The sequence below is a fragment of the Panthera pardus genome, unplaced genomic scaffold (assembly GCF_024362965.1).
Source record: "Panthera pardus isolate Hobbes unplaced genomic scaffold, ASM2436296v1 HiC_scaffold_7, whole genome shotgun sequence".
NCBI lineage: Eukaryota > Metazoa > Chordata > Mammalia > Carnivora > Felidae > Panthera > Panthera pardus.
In genome coordinates, this window is record NW_026527002.1 from 28752236 (window position 1) to 28768888 (window position 16653).

General features: G+C 39.4%; 1 protein-coding gene and 1 long non-coding RNA gene across 7 annotated transcripts in view; one reads left to right on the forward strand and one right to left on the reverse strand.

Moving 5' to 3' along the window:
- Positions 1-9674, reverse strand: part of LOC109269398 (uncharacterized) — a 200390-nt gene extending 190716 nt beyond the window's left edge. For all 4 annotated transcript variants that reach the window (XR_008420078.1, XR_002081058.2, XR_008420079.1 and 1 more), the window contains exons 1-3: positions 9514-9674; positions 7473-7583; positions 6713-6858 (exon numbers count right to left, since the gene is read on the reverse strand). This is a non-coding gene — a long non-coding RNA (uncharacterized LOC109269398). The remainder of the gene's footprint in view (positions 1-6712; positions 6859-7472; positions 7584-9513) is intronic.
- Positions 9675-9844: 170 nt separating this feature from the next.
- ZBTB10 (zinc finger and BTB domain containing 10) overlaps positions 9845-16653 on the forward strand; it is a 37096-nt gene continuing 30287 nt past the window's right edge. Inside the window, exon 1 of one of the 3 annotated variants that reach the window (XM_019453345.2) lies at positions 9845-9940. In XM_019453345.2, coding sequence (XP_019308890.1) covers positions 9845-9940 — 96 coding nt within the window. Of the gene's footprint in view, positions 9941-10260; positions 11857-16653 lie in introns of those variants that run through there. The other 2 variants (XM_019453343.2, XM_019453341.2) reach the window with 2 other exon arrangements.

Consider the following 16653-nt stretch of genomic DNA (forward strand, 5'->3'; position numbering starts at 1 on the left):
AAAATAAAATATCTTCTTAGAAAAATCCATTCAAGGGTAACTGGGTGGCTCAGTTGGTTAAGCATCTGACTCTTCATCTCAGCTCAGGTCCTGAGATCAAGCTGCTCATTGGGCTCTGAGCTGGATGTGAAGCCTACTTAAAAAAAAGAAAGGAAGGAAGGGAGGAAATCCATTCAATGGAATCTGTATACTGCAACTGATACCCATCATTATTCACAGTTTTATAATATGACACTTATACTCAGAAGTCCATTATCAATTAAAACTTAATTTCAAAATTTCTATAACCCTAAATGTATAAAATATCCTGAAATGAGTTACCTTTATAATTACTAGTGCACATTTGGTCAAAGCAACATAAATATATTGATATTAAACATGACATAAACATTTACTAAAATACATTTCTTAATTAGCTGAGTTTCTTCAACTAATTAATGTGGTAAGAATTTGTTTGCTAGGATGAGAAATAGTTTGTCATACATTTTATTCCCTTTTTTCTTCTTTTTAAGACATGCTGAGAATATTTGTTCACAAAAAATTATAGATGAGGGAAATAGAAGGGGTTTTAACTACGTCACAAATTCTTTAAACTCCTTGAAGTTACTTGCAAAAAACCCTTAGTGATCTATTGTTGAAAACTATTTTTAATGATTAGCTGACACTTTAGTTAGGTCCGTCTTCATTTTTGTTTAAAGGAAAAGCTGAAAAACATTTGTACAAGGATAGCTACCAAGTAATTAGGGACATTTTACTTTCTGTGTCTGGTGTCCCTTTTCCATCCTGGGGCAATATAACACAGTTAATATTAGGGATGGGTAAAATGTGTTTGCTTTTTTTTTGTTTTCTGTTTTTGGGGGGTTTGTTTTTGTTTTGTTTTGTTTTGTTTTGTTTGGTGAAGGGGGAGAAAGGTTTGTGCAAGGTGGAGGTAGGACCAGAAAACCAATGGGGGGCGGGCTCTCTAGCGGCTCAGTTTTAGAAAAATAGTGCATATGGAAATTTAAAGGGTGACAACTAATTCTCTTAAAAAAAACAAAACAAAACTACATGCTGGTTACATAGTTCTTAGAAATTCCTTGGAAACCTCGAGCTGAGCATACTCCAGTTTGAAGAGCACAGGAATATACCTGAAAGTATATTAATTCTATTAGCTTTAGTTTCAAAGTGTGGTATTTTCTGACCTTGACACTACCTCCAAATTCTGGGGGAAGGAACTTATTTGCAATTTTTAAGCCCTCTGTGAAATCATTATGTGAAGTTGTGTAGACAGTCCTGCTTTAGGGGCGCCTGGGTGGCTCAGTCAGTTAAGTGTCTGACTTTTGCTCAGGTTGTGATCTCATGGTTGGGGAGTTCGAGTCCTGAAGTCAGGCTCTGTACTGACAGCTCAGGGCCTGCAGCCTTCTTCGGATTCTGTACCTTTTTTTTTTTTTTTTTAATGTTTATTTATTTATTTTGAGAGAAAGAGAGAGAGCTCACCAGAGCAGGGGCGGGGGAGAGGGAGAGAGAGAATCCCAAGCAGGCTCTGAGCTGTCAGCACAGAGCTTGACATGGCTCTCAATTTCATGAACCATGAGATCCTGACCTGAGCTGAAATCAAGAGTTGGACACAACCAACTGAGCCACCCAGGAGCCCCAGCACTGTACTTTTAGGACCTTGGCATCTTTCTCTCTTCCATGTTTTCTCACCTGGTCCTTCTGAAGGGAACCGGTTTGTATTTGTAAACTTATGAAAGAGGTGGATTAGTGTGAAATCTGTGGCTACTGATCAGAGCCTAATTAATCAACCTATCGGGGAAATGAATTTGTGAACCAGTTATCTGTACACTAAATATTTGAGATAGACCTCCTACAAAAATTGATAATGTTTATGTGGTTTTAATAATTCAGGGTTCAATAAAAATAAATATTAAGCCTCTGCTCCTACTTTATTGTTCTCATTCTTTACAGTCGATATAAAAATTCATATTGTAAACATGATCTATTTTTGTACAAGTCATACATACAAAGAAGGCCTTTTACTTTTTACTTCATCTGAGTACAGTGAACTCTTATTTGTGATCAATTAAAAGACAAAGAAACTGCAATGACAAAATGGTTAGCTATCATTAAATTCTGAATTTCAAATATTTTTTTACATAGTACTCACCTAGGGGCACCTGGGTGACTCAGTCAGCTGAGCCTTGGTTCAGCTTGGGTCATGATCTCATGGTTCATGGGTTCAAGCCCTGTGTCAGGCTCTGTGCTGGCAGCACAAAGCCTGCTTGGAATTCTCTCTCTCTCTCTCTCTCTCTGTCCCTTCCCTGCTCACACTCTCTCTCAAAATAAATATTTTTTAAAAATTTAAAAAAATAAATGATACTACCTAATTTTTTAAATAAATAAATAAATAAATAAATAATGAGTTTTTAAGTACACTCCATGCCCAACATGGGGCTTGAACTAACAACCCTGAGATCAAGAGTCATCTGTTCTACCGACTGAGCCAGCCAGGCACCCCTGAATTTTCAAATATTTTTAATTAAAAGCAAAACTTCACAGATAAAACATTTCATTTATTTATATTTTTAAAGACCTAGTAGTTTAGTTCTTAAAAACTTCAAAACAATCTTCCTACAACTGTACACTTTATAAAAATGTCTTACACTGTATAGCATGTACGTATTATCAACACTTAACACCTATTGTATTTCTGTTCTAGTAGTTCATTTTGATCTATGTTTTAGTCTTTTGTTGAAAGTTCAAGGTTGTGCATACTTAGTATTTGAAAATTTGCACATTCATATATGATTCATTCAACAAATCCTTACTAATTATCTGCGATGTCATAGTCACTGTTTCTACACACTATTGAGTCAAGCCAGAAAGAGTCCTTGACCTCATGGAGTTTTCGGTTTATTGGGGGAACATGCAAGAATCAAATAATTACACATGTTTAAAAACTACAATTATGACAAGTGCTGTGAAGGAGAGTTAAAAAAAAATACTAGAAGAATCTTCAATAGCATATATGAATGTTGGGTGTGTGGGGGGGGCTGGTTAGGGAAAGTTGCCCTGAGGAAGTGATATAAGGATGAATGTGGGTTAATTAGGAGAAAGGAGGGAAAAGCATTACTGACCTAGAACAACAGCTTCTACAAAGGCCAGACAGGTATCAAAGCAAACATGAAGAACAGAAAAAGGCTACCTTCTAGAGGAGAGTGTTAGAGGCAGGGGGAGCCAGGCATGAGATGAGGCTAGAGTATGAAAGGCAGCCAGATCTTGCTGGACTCTACAGGCATTTAGAAAGTGTTTTTACATGTAGACAAACAGAAAATAATTGAAACCTTTGTAGGGTTTTAAGCGTGATTGTGGGTGGGGTGATAGGATAAGATTTGCATTCTGAAAAGATTACTGGCTTCACAGTTGAAATGGATTAGAGGGCAGGGCAAGAATGTATGGTTTACTGAGATAGACTCTTCTCTGAACATTTGCATATAAACTTCAGACTTTGAAAAATCAGGTTTTAAAGGGATTGGGATTTTCTAAGAAAAGAAACACTGTTTTTTTAGCTTTTAAATATTTTGTGTTTATTTTTTAGGAGCAAAGCAAAATGGGTTCACAGTGAGAATAGAAAAAGAAAAATGAACAGTACACCTTCCCAGAAGTCCTGGGAAAAAGTTTGTCATTGATTATTGATGTTAACTTCTTCTCCCCAAATGAAAATAGCTTCATTGATTTTTTTGATTATACACCCAATATAAGTTATATTTTCACTATAAAGCAGTACAGAAAATGTGTTAAGAAAGTTTTTTAGAAACTGAAGTTCAACTACTGACTGAGATAAGTATTGTCCCCATTCTGGTGAATCTTTTAAAACTACTCTCCATGCTAGTATTCACATATGAACTTACATATACATTCTAGGGACCATGGCTATCAATAAATATTAATAGGAGGAATTAATTATTCCCATTATATGTGTTAATATATTGCTTTCTTCACTCAACAACAAGCCTTGGACTTATAAAATGCCATATGAACCTTTTTAATGGCTAGTGAATAATTCATGATAAGTGTGTGCCATAATGTATGTAAACAACCCCACAGGATGGAAGCTCAAGTTTTTTAGGCTTATAAACAGTGCTACAGTGAATATCCTTGCACAGACATCTTAATAAACCTGTCTAGGATAAATTTCTAGAAAGGAAATTGCTGGGTAAAAAGATACATATATTTTTTTGTTTTGATACATATAGCCAGCCTAATGTTAAGCTATTCCTATTTACATTTCTAATTATATTAATTTGCTATACTTCTAATGGATTAAAAAATTACTTATTCATTGGTGTTTTTTATGCACACTCCTCTGATTACTGGCCAAGTCTGCACATCTTCCCATACATTTATTACTTACTTGTATTTCTTACATAGTTTTAAAAAAATTTTTTTAATGTTTATTTTTTGAGAGAGACAAGCAGAGTGTGAGTGGGGGAAGGGTAGAGAGCGAGAGAAAGAGACAGAGAGAGACACGAAGAATCGGAAGCAGGCTCCAGGCTCCCCAGATCCTGACATAGGGCTCAAAGCCATGAACCAAGATCATGACCTGAGCCAAAGTCAGACACTTAACCAACTGAGCCACACAGGCACCCTTCTTCTTATATAGATTTCTATGTCCTTTGCACATTTTTTTCTTTTACTAGATATGTGTTTATTTTATTGATTTATAAGAGACCTTTGCTTATTAGTGGTATTAAGCCTTTGTCTGCCATATATACCCCAGATTTCTTTTTCCTAGTTCACTTAAAAAAAATCTTTATTATTAAAAAAAAAAAAGTTTTAAAATTTATATAGTTAGTTCTGTCAGCCTTTTTCTTTAAAATTTTTTTTTAACATTTATTTATTTTTGAGAGACAGAGTGAGACAGAGCATGAACAGGGGAGGGGCATTGAGAGAGAGGCAGGACTCAGAATCTGAAGCAGGCTCCAGGCTCTGAGCTGTCAGCACAACACCCAACATGGGGCTTGCACCCAAGATCATGACCTGAGCCAAAGTCTGATGCTTAACAGGCTGAGCCACCCAGGTGCCCAGTCAGCCTTTTTCTTTAAGGCTCTTGCTTTTGTGTTCTACTTAGAACTAGGTCTTTCACTGTCCAATATTATAAAAATACATCCCTAATTGTATTTTCTTTTGGTACTTTTTACATTTTCATGAGCATTTCTGGAGGACAAATGATACTGACTTTATTAAAATTTTTCCTTTTATGAGAAATTCCTCTTTTAGGATTTATCTTAAAGAAATAATAGACACAAAGTTTTAGTTTCAAGGATATTCACTAAAGAATTATTTATAATGACCAAAAAACTGTAAGCAATGATAAGTTCAACACCAGAAGACTGATTACATCAATTATGGTATATCCATAGCCATTAAAATGACACTAAAAATATTTAATCATATTAAAACATATTAATAAACATAAGCACAAATATGCTAAGATGTAATACATAAACACCAAAAAACAATTTTAGCTAGGCACAGAAGAGTAAGATTGTATTTACACGACAGTGGTTAGTTTTGGTACCGGAAATAATGAGTGATCTTTTCTCTTATTTTTTTCTGCCATGAGCATGTATAAAGTATGAAAAAAGTTTAAAATTTAGTGTACCCTGTGATTACACAGTGTATAGTGGTGTTTTAGTAGCTACGGGTACCTTAGACTAGAGATTGTCTTCAACCTTACAAATATAACTTTTGCTTCATCCAATAACCTTGAGCAAGTTGGTTAACCCTTTTGTACTTGAGTTTCCTCATCTTTTAAATAAGGATAATAATACCCATCTTGATTTCATTCAAAAGGAAGGTGTGTAGGGGCGGTCTGTGAGTTTGAGCCCCCCCCCCCCCCCCCCCCCCCGTCAGGCTGTGTGCTGACAGCTCAGAGCCTGGAGCCTGTTTCAGATTCTGTGTCTCCCTCTCTGACCCTCCCCCTGTTCATGCTCTGTCTCTCTGTCTCAAAAATAAATTAAAAAAACAAAAACAAAAAAAACCAAAAGGAAGGTGTGTAAACTGTTCATAATTCACTGTAAGCTATATAGAAAATATGATTTACATTCAACTACATAAACATCATTGCTTTTTTGGCTTAAACCCCTTTCTTGAGGTGTGACTGACATACAAAAAGCTGTACATATATTTCTTAAAGCTTTTATTTCTTTTCTAAGTTTACTTTTTTTTTTTTTTTAGTAATCTCTACACCCAACATGGGGCTCGAACTCATGACCCTGAGATCAAGAGTCCTATGCTTTTTTGACTGAGCCAGCCAGGCCACCCACAGTACTATTGAATGTATACAAATTGGAGATAAATACACACCTGTGAAACCATCACCACAATCTATTCCATAAACATATCCATCACCTTCCAAAGTTTTCTACTGCCCACTTTATTATTACTTTTTTTGTGATACAGACATTTAAGACCCACCTTCTTAGCAAAATTTTAGGTATACAGTACAGTATTGTTAAATACAGGCACTATGCTATACAGGAGATCTTTAAGACTATTCACCTTATATAACTGAAATGTTGCACCCTTTGACTAATACCTCTCATTTCCCTCTCTCCCCAATCTCTGGCAACAATTACTCTACTTTCTGCTTCTATGAGTTTAACTAAATACCTCATAGAGGTGGTATCATGCAATATTTTTCCTTCTGTGTCTAGCTTATTTCACTTACCATAATGTCCTCCAGTTTCAACCATATTGTTACAAATGGCAAGATTTCCCTCCTTTTTTAGGACAGAATAATATTCCATTGTATGTATATGATTATTGTTTTTAATGTAAATTCGATGGAAACATTAGTTCAATATCTTTACTCAGCTAAGGAAAGAAAAAAAGAAGAAACAGAAGAAAAATTTGTCTACCAAATTAAACTGCAAGGGAAAATAAATTATTCAACAAACATATACTAATCCCCTACTATGTGCCAAGCATGGATTGGGATAGGGAATTATAAAAGTGAGTAACACATAGTCTCCATTCTCAGGTACTTCAATCTGGTAGATGACACATGTCAATCCCACAGACAGAATCATAGGCTATTGTCCCTAGAACTAAAGAGGCAAAGTGCCCCCACCAAAGCAGTAACTGTCAAGTTTGACTATCAAAGATCAGATGAACCAGGTATAGGATGTCAGCCTCACAGCAGTTATAGTGAGACAGTATCAAGGTAACCTACAGAATTTTACATAGCCTAAAGTGAAATTAGGGGATAAATTGGTTGGGGAATGCCCCATTCTTGAGGGGTTCCCCTGGTAAGCATAAGGGGGAATCCCCTTAAATATGGTAGAACCCCCAACAGTAAATGTAGGGGCTAAGGGGAGAACAGATCCCTACTTGCTAGCAGGAGACTGGAAGGGGTGGGGGAATTCTTAAAAACTCCATTTACAGAACAGGAGATCCCCTTATGTTACTCAAAGTTCCCTCATACATACAGCTGTTTTGAGACGTTTGTGATTACTATCCTCTTGAACTTTGATTTTGATTCCATCTCCCTTAAGGTTTAGAGGAAGACCTTAATATTTCTTTATATATATCAGGAAGACCTGTATATTTATATAGAAAAAACAATAAAAATATAAATACATACACATACATACACCACACACTCACACTATTTGGCTGTTAGGAGTTCAAGAGTCCTATAATTTAAGTCATTTACTTGTACCATTTGAATCTAAAGTTCATTCCCAATTAATCCATGTTTAAATATAATTCCAGACAGAAGACAAAGTGGATTTTACAAAATATAAGGTAAGATATGTCTGAGAAAAATACAGTCCTGACACAATTCATACCAGTAGGGATTCAAACATTTTTGGTGGTTCTAGGGCTACCAGAAAGCAAAAATAATACTAGCAAAATTCCTATTATGTACTAAACATATAAGATGAAAAGAAGCAAAGATGTTCATTTAACAGTTTGGAATGAAAATAATTTGTAAAGTTGAAATAAAAATTCTTAAACCCACTTTCCCTTACCATTACCTTAATCCTAATGAGCAATTAACTTTAGTAACTCTTTTTATGGGAGAGGCACTGGTGGTTAAAATACAGTAAATAATGTATCTATTTGCAAAGTGCCTGGAATTGAAAAAATGCATTAAGGACAAAGTACTGTATTGTTATAGCATTCTTCCATATATTACATGGAAGCACATATTATATGTACCCCAACAGGCAGAATCCTATCTTCTCCAAGGTACAGATTAGGTCAATGTCATGAGTCTACTGTCTCAGACTTTCCAATAACTAAAACAAAGCAGGACAAAATGAAGAAAAAAAAAAAAAAACACCAACAATGCCAATCTGAGGATTTGTATCAGAATTTGAAGCTGTTGATCACTGGTGGGCAGGTGACCATATGGATAGGTGATAATATGATCATTACTGGAAAAATAATTCAAAGCCAAAATCTTTTTGTGGCAGGTTAATGTATCATTCTTTACATTAAAATTACATTTCATCTAAAAGATAGAACTAATATTTTTTTGTTTCATATACAACACCGTTCATTTATACTGGTACTAAAATTATAGAGAATTTAAGTGGAAGTTGCTTTGAATAAATCTATACAATCAATAGCATATATGAGTCTGGATGTGCATGCATAGGTATAGCCATTGAAAAATATTAATATTAATGGTATTTTATAATATGTCTGGGAAACTGCTTTTTAAAGCTAATCTGGAGAAACATACCATATTCCTTACTCCACATATATATTCAAATTTTTAAATAATTTTCTTATTTGAAAAATAGAAATTTCAAAAGAACAGAATCATCAAACTTGAGGACCTAAAAATTGTAACACATGCTCTTTATTAAACATAAAATTTCCCATTAATATTTAATGCAGATTATTAAGGCCTCTAACCATAATTTGTAACTGTAGAGTTTGTATTTCCAATTTTTTTTCAATGCACATTCTAACATATATTAATGTAAAAAGTATACCCTGTCATATAAATGTCCTTTTTCCCTTTTTCAAGAGTAATTATCTTGAACATATTTCATATTAGTTTGTGATTAAACTTTCAATATATTTCTTAAAAAAGTTAAAAAGCCCCGCCATAGTTTGAGAACATCTTTTTTTAACCTGAAATAGGTTTGAAAAAAAAAATAATTTAAAATTTCACATTTTAAAACAATAAAACGAGTCTAAACACTTTAGTATTAGCTAAATTTAGCATACTAAAATTTCAAAAAAAGGAGAAGGGCTCTAAATTGGAAAACCTTCTTCTGAAAAACTCGACCAAGATTATGAGTTTCGTTTCTAGCCCAATCTGTTCTTTTAATCATTCTAAATTCCATACGCAATGTAAACAATTAAAAAATAAGTCTGAAAAATTAATTCTTGTCTTAAGACACACAGTCCTTGGAGTCGCACACAACGTCCGTAGAAGCAGACTCCTCCCCGCTCCTGGGGAAAACCCTGCCTAATATTTATAACGTTATGACATACTGTAATACTCACAAGGTGGTTGTAGAAGTATAAACACGACTGGAGTTATCTGATTGGCTGGTGGTGATGTAACACCCATGTCAATACTTCCCAGTGAACGCACGTGTTCGACCTTTTATTTAAATTTCCATTTCATCACAGCAATAAGACACTCGGGGCGGTGCATTTTCTGTGAAATGATTATTGCCTTGGGCCTGAGGTGGTGCCTCGCACACACAATGCTGCAGACGAGGAGGTGTCGGTGGTTGTAACCTCCTCGCGTGAAAGGCACCGCCTGGTCCAGTCTTTGTGAAGGAACAAAATAAGTTCACTTCCTTGGGTACCGCCACCCACCCCTAGGCAAATGACAAGGCTGGAGCGCAGCTCCCACCGCACAGTTATTTCTAAAGTCCCAGGTGAACTCGTGGCGAGAGAAGGAAAATGTGCGTCCCGGCCGCGGGTAGGTGCGTGTGGGCAGCGGGGAGGCGGCCAGACCCTGACACTCGCCAGCTGTTTGTCCTCCGCGTAGCCCGGCCCCGGCCGCACACGCCCGCCCCCTCCCCGAGACCCCCAGCCAGCCGCTCGGCCTTTTGTCCCCCGCCCCTCGGCCGACTTCCTTCCCCCCCGGCCGCACCCCCGCCCCCAGGCCGGAGGCGCGGCCCAGCCCCTTTCCCGGTCCCCTGGCGCCCCCACCCCACCCCAGCCCAGCCCCAAGCCCAGCCCCCCTCCCCCAGCCCGGCCCCCACCCTTTCCCCCTCCAGCGGTTACTGCTACCCCGGTGCATTGTGGGCGCACGGTCCGTTGTTCATTTGCCATTCGACCTCCGCCAGGGCCTGGTCGGACGGAAACGCTCCGCCGGCTTTATTGTCGGTTCGTTATGTGGCGGAGCCTAGCAGTTTAACGTGCCTCTCGCCCTCAGCGCCTGGAAAGCCGGCGGCGGCGTCGGGACTCCTCGGCGCACCGGAGGAAGGATATCTGTTTGGAGGGTCGGTGTGTGCGCGCGGCTTTAAAGAGGGGGCAGCGGAGGGTCTCCCCGCACTCCGCCTCTCAACTTCGAAGGCCCCACGCGCCCCCGGCTCGCTGCTCACCTCTCCGCCGCCCGCCCCCTTCTCCGCGCGGGACGCTGCCCGGAGCACAGCGGGGCGGGGGTGGAGGACGAGGAGGCGGCCGGAGGCGGCGGCCCGGCGGGCGGTGGTGGACGCGTGAGGCAGCCCCGGGAGCGAGCGCGAGCCGGGCGGCCGGGCGGGAGGGCGAGGCCGAGCCCCGCGAGACCGGAACGCCGGGGGTGGGGGCGGGGGCGAAGCCGAGGGGGAGCGGCGGGGAACGCGCGGGACGCGGCCCGAGGCCGGGCGCGAGCCGGGGCACCGGGCGGCGGCGGCGGCGCGCGCCATGTCGTTCAGTGAAATGAACCGCAGGACGCTGGCGTTCCGAGGAGGCGGGTTGGTCACCGCCAGCGGCGGCAGCGGCGGCGGCGGCGGCGGCAGTTCCACGAACAATAACGCTGGCGGGGAGGCCTCGGCTTGGCCTCAGCAGCCCCAGCCAAGACAACCCCAGCCGCTAGCGCCTCAGCAGCTCAATGGGCGGGGGGCCGACGAGGAAGTGGAATTGGAGGGCCTGGAGCCCCAAGACCTGGAGGCCTCCGCTGGGGCGGCCGCCGCCGCCGAGGAAACCAAGGAGTTGCTGCTCCCCCAAGACGCGGGCGGCCCCACCTCGCTGGGCGGCGGTGGCGCGGGGGGCCCCCTGCTAGCGGAAAGGAACCGTCGGACTCTGGCCTTCCGAGGAGGAGGCGGCGGCGGGGGTCTCGGCAACAATGGCAGTAGCCGCGGCCGCCCCGAGACCTCGGCGTGGCCCCTGAGGCATTTCAATGGGCGAGGGCCAGCGGCTGTGGATCTGGAGCTGGACGCGCTGGAGGGGAAGGAGTTGATGCAGGACGGCGCGTCCCTGAGCGACAGCACCGAGGACGAGGAGGAGGGGGCGAGCCTGGGCGACGGCAGCGGGGCGGAAGGCGGCAGCTGCAGCAGCAGCAGGCGGTCGGGCGGAGATGGCGGGGACGAAGTGGAGGGCAGCGGTGTGGGAGCTGGCGAAGGAGAGACTGTCCAGCACTTCCCGCTCGCGCGGCCCAAGTCCCTAATGCAGAAGCTACAGTGCTCCTTCCAGACCTCTTGGCTCAAAGATTTTCCCTGGCTGCGGTATTCCAAGGATACTGGCCTTATGTCTTGCGGCTGGTGCCAAAAGACCCCTGAGGACGGGGGAAGCGGGGACCTTCCTCAAGTGGGGCACGATGAGCTTTCGCGAGGGACCCGAAACTACAAGAAAACCCTTCTTCTGAGACATCACGTCTCTACCGAGCACAAACTCCACGAAGCCAACGCCCAGGTACAGTATATCCTCCTACTTTTTAAGGTCTTTAAAGGAAAGATTTATCAGCTAAAAAAAAAACAAAAAACAAAACACTTTCCTGGGTGAAGGCATCATTCCAGTTGTGGCATTGAAGGGAGCTCGTGCGTGGGGGTTTAGAAAGCCTGGGAACAAGTTTTCAAAAGTTATCTGTGTTGGGGGTTGGGGGGAAGGAATGACAATTTTCTAATCGTAGCGCTGCATTTTTTTGATGACTCCTTTCTTTGTCCATGGGATTGAATTTTTTAAAAGTTTAATAAAGTGAGTTTGAAAGTTTTAACCCCAAAAAGTTGGTTTTGCGGTCAAAAATTTTATTAGCTGTGATTTTAGAAAAGCTGCCTTATGTTTCAGTCTTTCAGCATGCTGGTGGAAGTCAAATCTGGCAACTCTTTGAAGAATGAATTAAACAATTTCCTTAACCTTTGATGCTAACCCTTTCAGGAAAACGTTCAGCTGAGAAAGTTCTTTATATCAGGTCAGGATAATGTGAATTATGAGAGCAGTATGTAAATGTAGAGCAAGCTATTTGGGTAACACTCCCCATGAATAATTTTACTAAATTCATCTCTGTTGAACTTTCTTACCAAAGGCATGCTTTTGGTAAATTACTGTAGTTTTTCCTTGTTTCCTCCTACCCAGATTTTTGTGCTGAGATTTTCTCTAATCCTCCCTTTTAAAAACCTTCTTGTAAATGCAGTTCATTTTACACTTAGCATGTTAGAGATGTTTCACGTGAGGTTATTTCTATCAGGTAGTAGGTTGGTAGAGACTTTATTTACTAAACTGCTTGAAAACATGAGTCCTTAGTTACAAAACATAAGCTGTACCTTAGTTATTTCTTGTTTTAATATTTCCAGTCTAAAGATAGTAGTCTTAACATTTTGGTAATCCCTTTTCAAGCCAAATAGATGTTGAGCACTTCTCGTTTAAGAGTTTTTGGACAACCAATGTGGTGGATGGAATTCATTTTTTTGTATTGGTAGCCATTCATTGATTTTAGAAAATCAGCTTTTAGATACTAGTCTCTGTGTGTGTATTGGAGTGATCTTACTGTTCACAACACTGGAGTTAATTAGGCGCTATCCAATAACCCCCCATAGCACAGCAGTTTCTCAGAAGTTAACTTTAAAGCATAGGGTTATTTTGCCCAGTGGAGAATGGCAATAGTCTTCGTACAAATTTTAGTTGCCTAAGCCCTAGAAGGAAGGTCACTTAAAGATATATGGCCCCAAAAGGTTAAGTAAATTGTCCTAAGTCTTAAGAGTCCTCGATGACAACTGGGACTAGGGCCTATAAAGAATGTTGTAATGGAAAAAGAATGGATTTTAGAGTAAATCTGGGTTCGGATCTCAGCTTTCTACAATTACTAGCTTTATGAGCTTGGGCAATGGAGTGAAATATAACTAGCATTTCCTTTTGTAATGTATGCCGAACACACATCACCTTACTCTGCAAAGTAATATTATTTTATAGAAGTGGAAGTAGAGGCTTTAAAGAGTTAAGTAATATATTAAGTTATTTTGTAAGATGATGGAGGAGGGGGACTTGTGAAAATGAAAGCATATTTTTCTAAATAATCATAGGTTGGTTATTCAGAAAACTACAAAAAGACAATGAGAAGGAATATATATATTCTTAATATACATGTGGACCCACTTACTTTTCTTGTCAGCATAGTCTGTCCCTCTAGGCAAATCTGAATGGGAATGCAAAATATAATTAGCTGCTTAGTGAACCTGAAATCAGAGGAAGGGGAATTAGAATTAGTTGGATAACCTTATGATAGACTTAGTATGGTGTAACCTTCTCCCCTAGGCATTATCTGGATCAGGGGATTCATTCCCTAGGTAAAATCTTTTCTGAATTTGATCTCTGATTTACCCTTCCTTTTTCCTTTGCCCCCTCAAAAATTTTTATAGATATAAGATACCATTTTTCTCTTAGGACATACTTTCATTAGGCTGAGGATAATACAGTTTAGTAAGTACGTCCTGTGTCTAAGGGTGTATATATATATATATTGGTTCCCTTGATTGAGTTTCAGATGTTTCCCCTCTGAATTGATCCTGATTTTTTTTGTTTTCATTCTAACGTGGGTGTTAACCTTGCTGTTTACCCCAGATACCACCTACATATCTCTGTCTTGTTAATATGAGTGACCTGTTCAAGAAATGAGTTATTCCTATGGACAGAATTCGGGGTTTTTGTTTTTTGTTTTTTTTTTTCTTATCCTGTAGCCTTTGATTACCTGTAGGAGGCAGTATAACACAATCTGTGAGAGCATTCTTGGGCTTAAGGTTAAGGGGACCTGAATCCTAATCCTCTATTTTCTTGGCAGGCAAAGGAGTTAATTTCTAATTTCCTTGTGTATGAAAAGTATATATGCCAGCACATAATCACTTAGTAAATGCTAGTCATTATTATCATTGTGTATATTTATCATAGATAATTGTAAGGGTGTGTGTGTGTGTGTGTGTGTGTGTGTGTGTGTGTGTGTGTGTGGCCTGGTACCTCATGTGTCTTCAGTGTTACCAATTTTGACAGTTTGGAAAGCACTTTATCTTGTGGAATCAATCTTGATTCTAGAGAATAAACCATTTCTCCATTTCATACCTTCAGAGACTTGGTTATCCAGTTCTTTGAACATTCTGAGATTTTCTCACATAGGCAGATTTTTTCACAGCTTCATAAGAATACTTTGCTTTGGCTTTCTCCTGTCTTAAAAATAATGAAATGAGAGTTCTAGAGTTCTTCAGGCAAGAATTGAATTTGAGGCTAAGAGTAGTTCACTCCCTTTATTCCTTTCAACTCCACCCCTCCTTTTTTTTAAAATTTTTTAATTTTTTATTTTAAAGAGGGATGTTTTTTTGAGAGGAGGTTGGCCAAATTTTAGACTATCACTAAGTGTTACTTTTCTTATGCTTTCTGAAAGTACGATTCATTAATTCTGTAGTGACCAAAGAATTACAGTACATTCCTAAAAAGTTTGCTATACCGTTAATTGGCTGTTGGTTGTTAAGACTGCTCATGGGAGAGTAAAAATATGCTCTCAGAATCTGTTCTGAGCCTTCTATTTCGGAGAGATACCTGTATTTATAAGGGTGTAAGGGGCAGCATACAGGTTTTTTTGAGTAGTAATTATCTTCTTTGAGGCAAGTTCAATGATTAGCTCATACAGAATTTGACCATTTGGCCCAGAGGACTTTAAAATTGCTTTAATAACAGTGATTACCACTGTATCTTGGTTCAGATCACTTTCTATCCAATTGTGAAATTTTCATAGCCTAAATCACACATTCTGTCAACTCTAAGTTTGCTAAGTCTGAAACATACACTTAAATATATTATAAATTTAGTTAACCTTTCTAGAAAGTAAATACTTAATTTAGATCAGTGATCTGATTGAAATTACTAATAAGAATATGTTGAGGTTAGCAACTAAAGCAAAAGTGACAAAGTGACAGTCTACCCAGCCTTCTTTGCATTTGGCAAAAATAAGGCTTAAAGGTTTGTTGTTAACAATTTAGGAAGAAAGTCTGAAAGTTTTCACTAAGAAATCTTAAAGATGAACGTATGGCCCATTAAAGAAGCATTTTGTATAATATTATGTAGGTTCTAACATTCATTGTGTTTGGTTTATTGAGCTGGTTCATTTGCCTTGGGTTTGACTTTTTAGTAGTGTCTTTGACTACCTTATAGTGTATCTAGGATTGGCTTCTTTCTCCTTCTCAAATTTACTTATATTAGGTACATTCAAGGCACTGGAGGTAAACCTGTAAATCATTTTCTCTGCCATCAAGGAACTTGTAGTCTAGTAAGAAGAGACAGACACGACAATAAAATGATAGATACCATGTTAGAAGTATGTTCAGATTACAATGGAAACAGTAAAGGAAGGGAGTCATAAATTCTACTTGTGAAGGTTGGGAGAAGCTTGTATAATTGGCTCTTGAACTTCATTGAGTTAAATGAATAGCTGTTGAACAGGGAGGGGAGGGCATTGCAGGCACTGCAATTGGAAGCAGCATTAACAAAATGAAATTGATGTGTCTAAGAAGTGGATAATTTGGTTGCTGACCAGAATGAAAAATCAAGTTTGAATAGGTAATAGACTATGGAGGGTATTTTGTCATGCTAAAATGATTGTATTCTATTCTAACAAATGGGCAACCATTTAGCAGTTAAATTTAGCAGTTTTAAACAGGGGAGGATCATGAAGAAATATGTTGCTGTTCAGAGACACCTGGGTAGTTGTGTTTTTAGAAGAGAGCTGGTAATAAAGCATATCTTTAGTATCTAAAATTGAAGATTTCCACTGCTAACCTATAGAATTAGAATTTCCATTTTGTTCTAAAATTTGGATTTGGAAGTGAAATTGACATTTTCATTCTTTCAGTATAGTATTGTAGTGGGTTGCTGCAACAAAAGCAGTAAAGATTTTTGTTTTTAATACTTTAATTTTATACTTTGTTTTGCATTGGAAATGCCTTTTTTCTGCTAATCCATTTATTTAAAGGACTAGTTCTGGGTAGGGAAAGTAAATACTAATTACTTGTTGATTTTTAACTAATATTTTCTTATGATTGGTGGATTAACTACAGATGAACTCACTGTAAATGAAGGTATCCCCAACTCTTCTCATAAGGGTGTGGAGATGGGTGGTGGTCTTGGATTCTTTGCAAGTTGGTGGCATTATCTAGCTCCCCAAGTTAGAGTGCTGAAGACCAACCCTATGATCCCTACCCCCTCAACCAAATCTAGTTGATTATTCAGGTT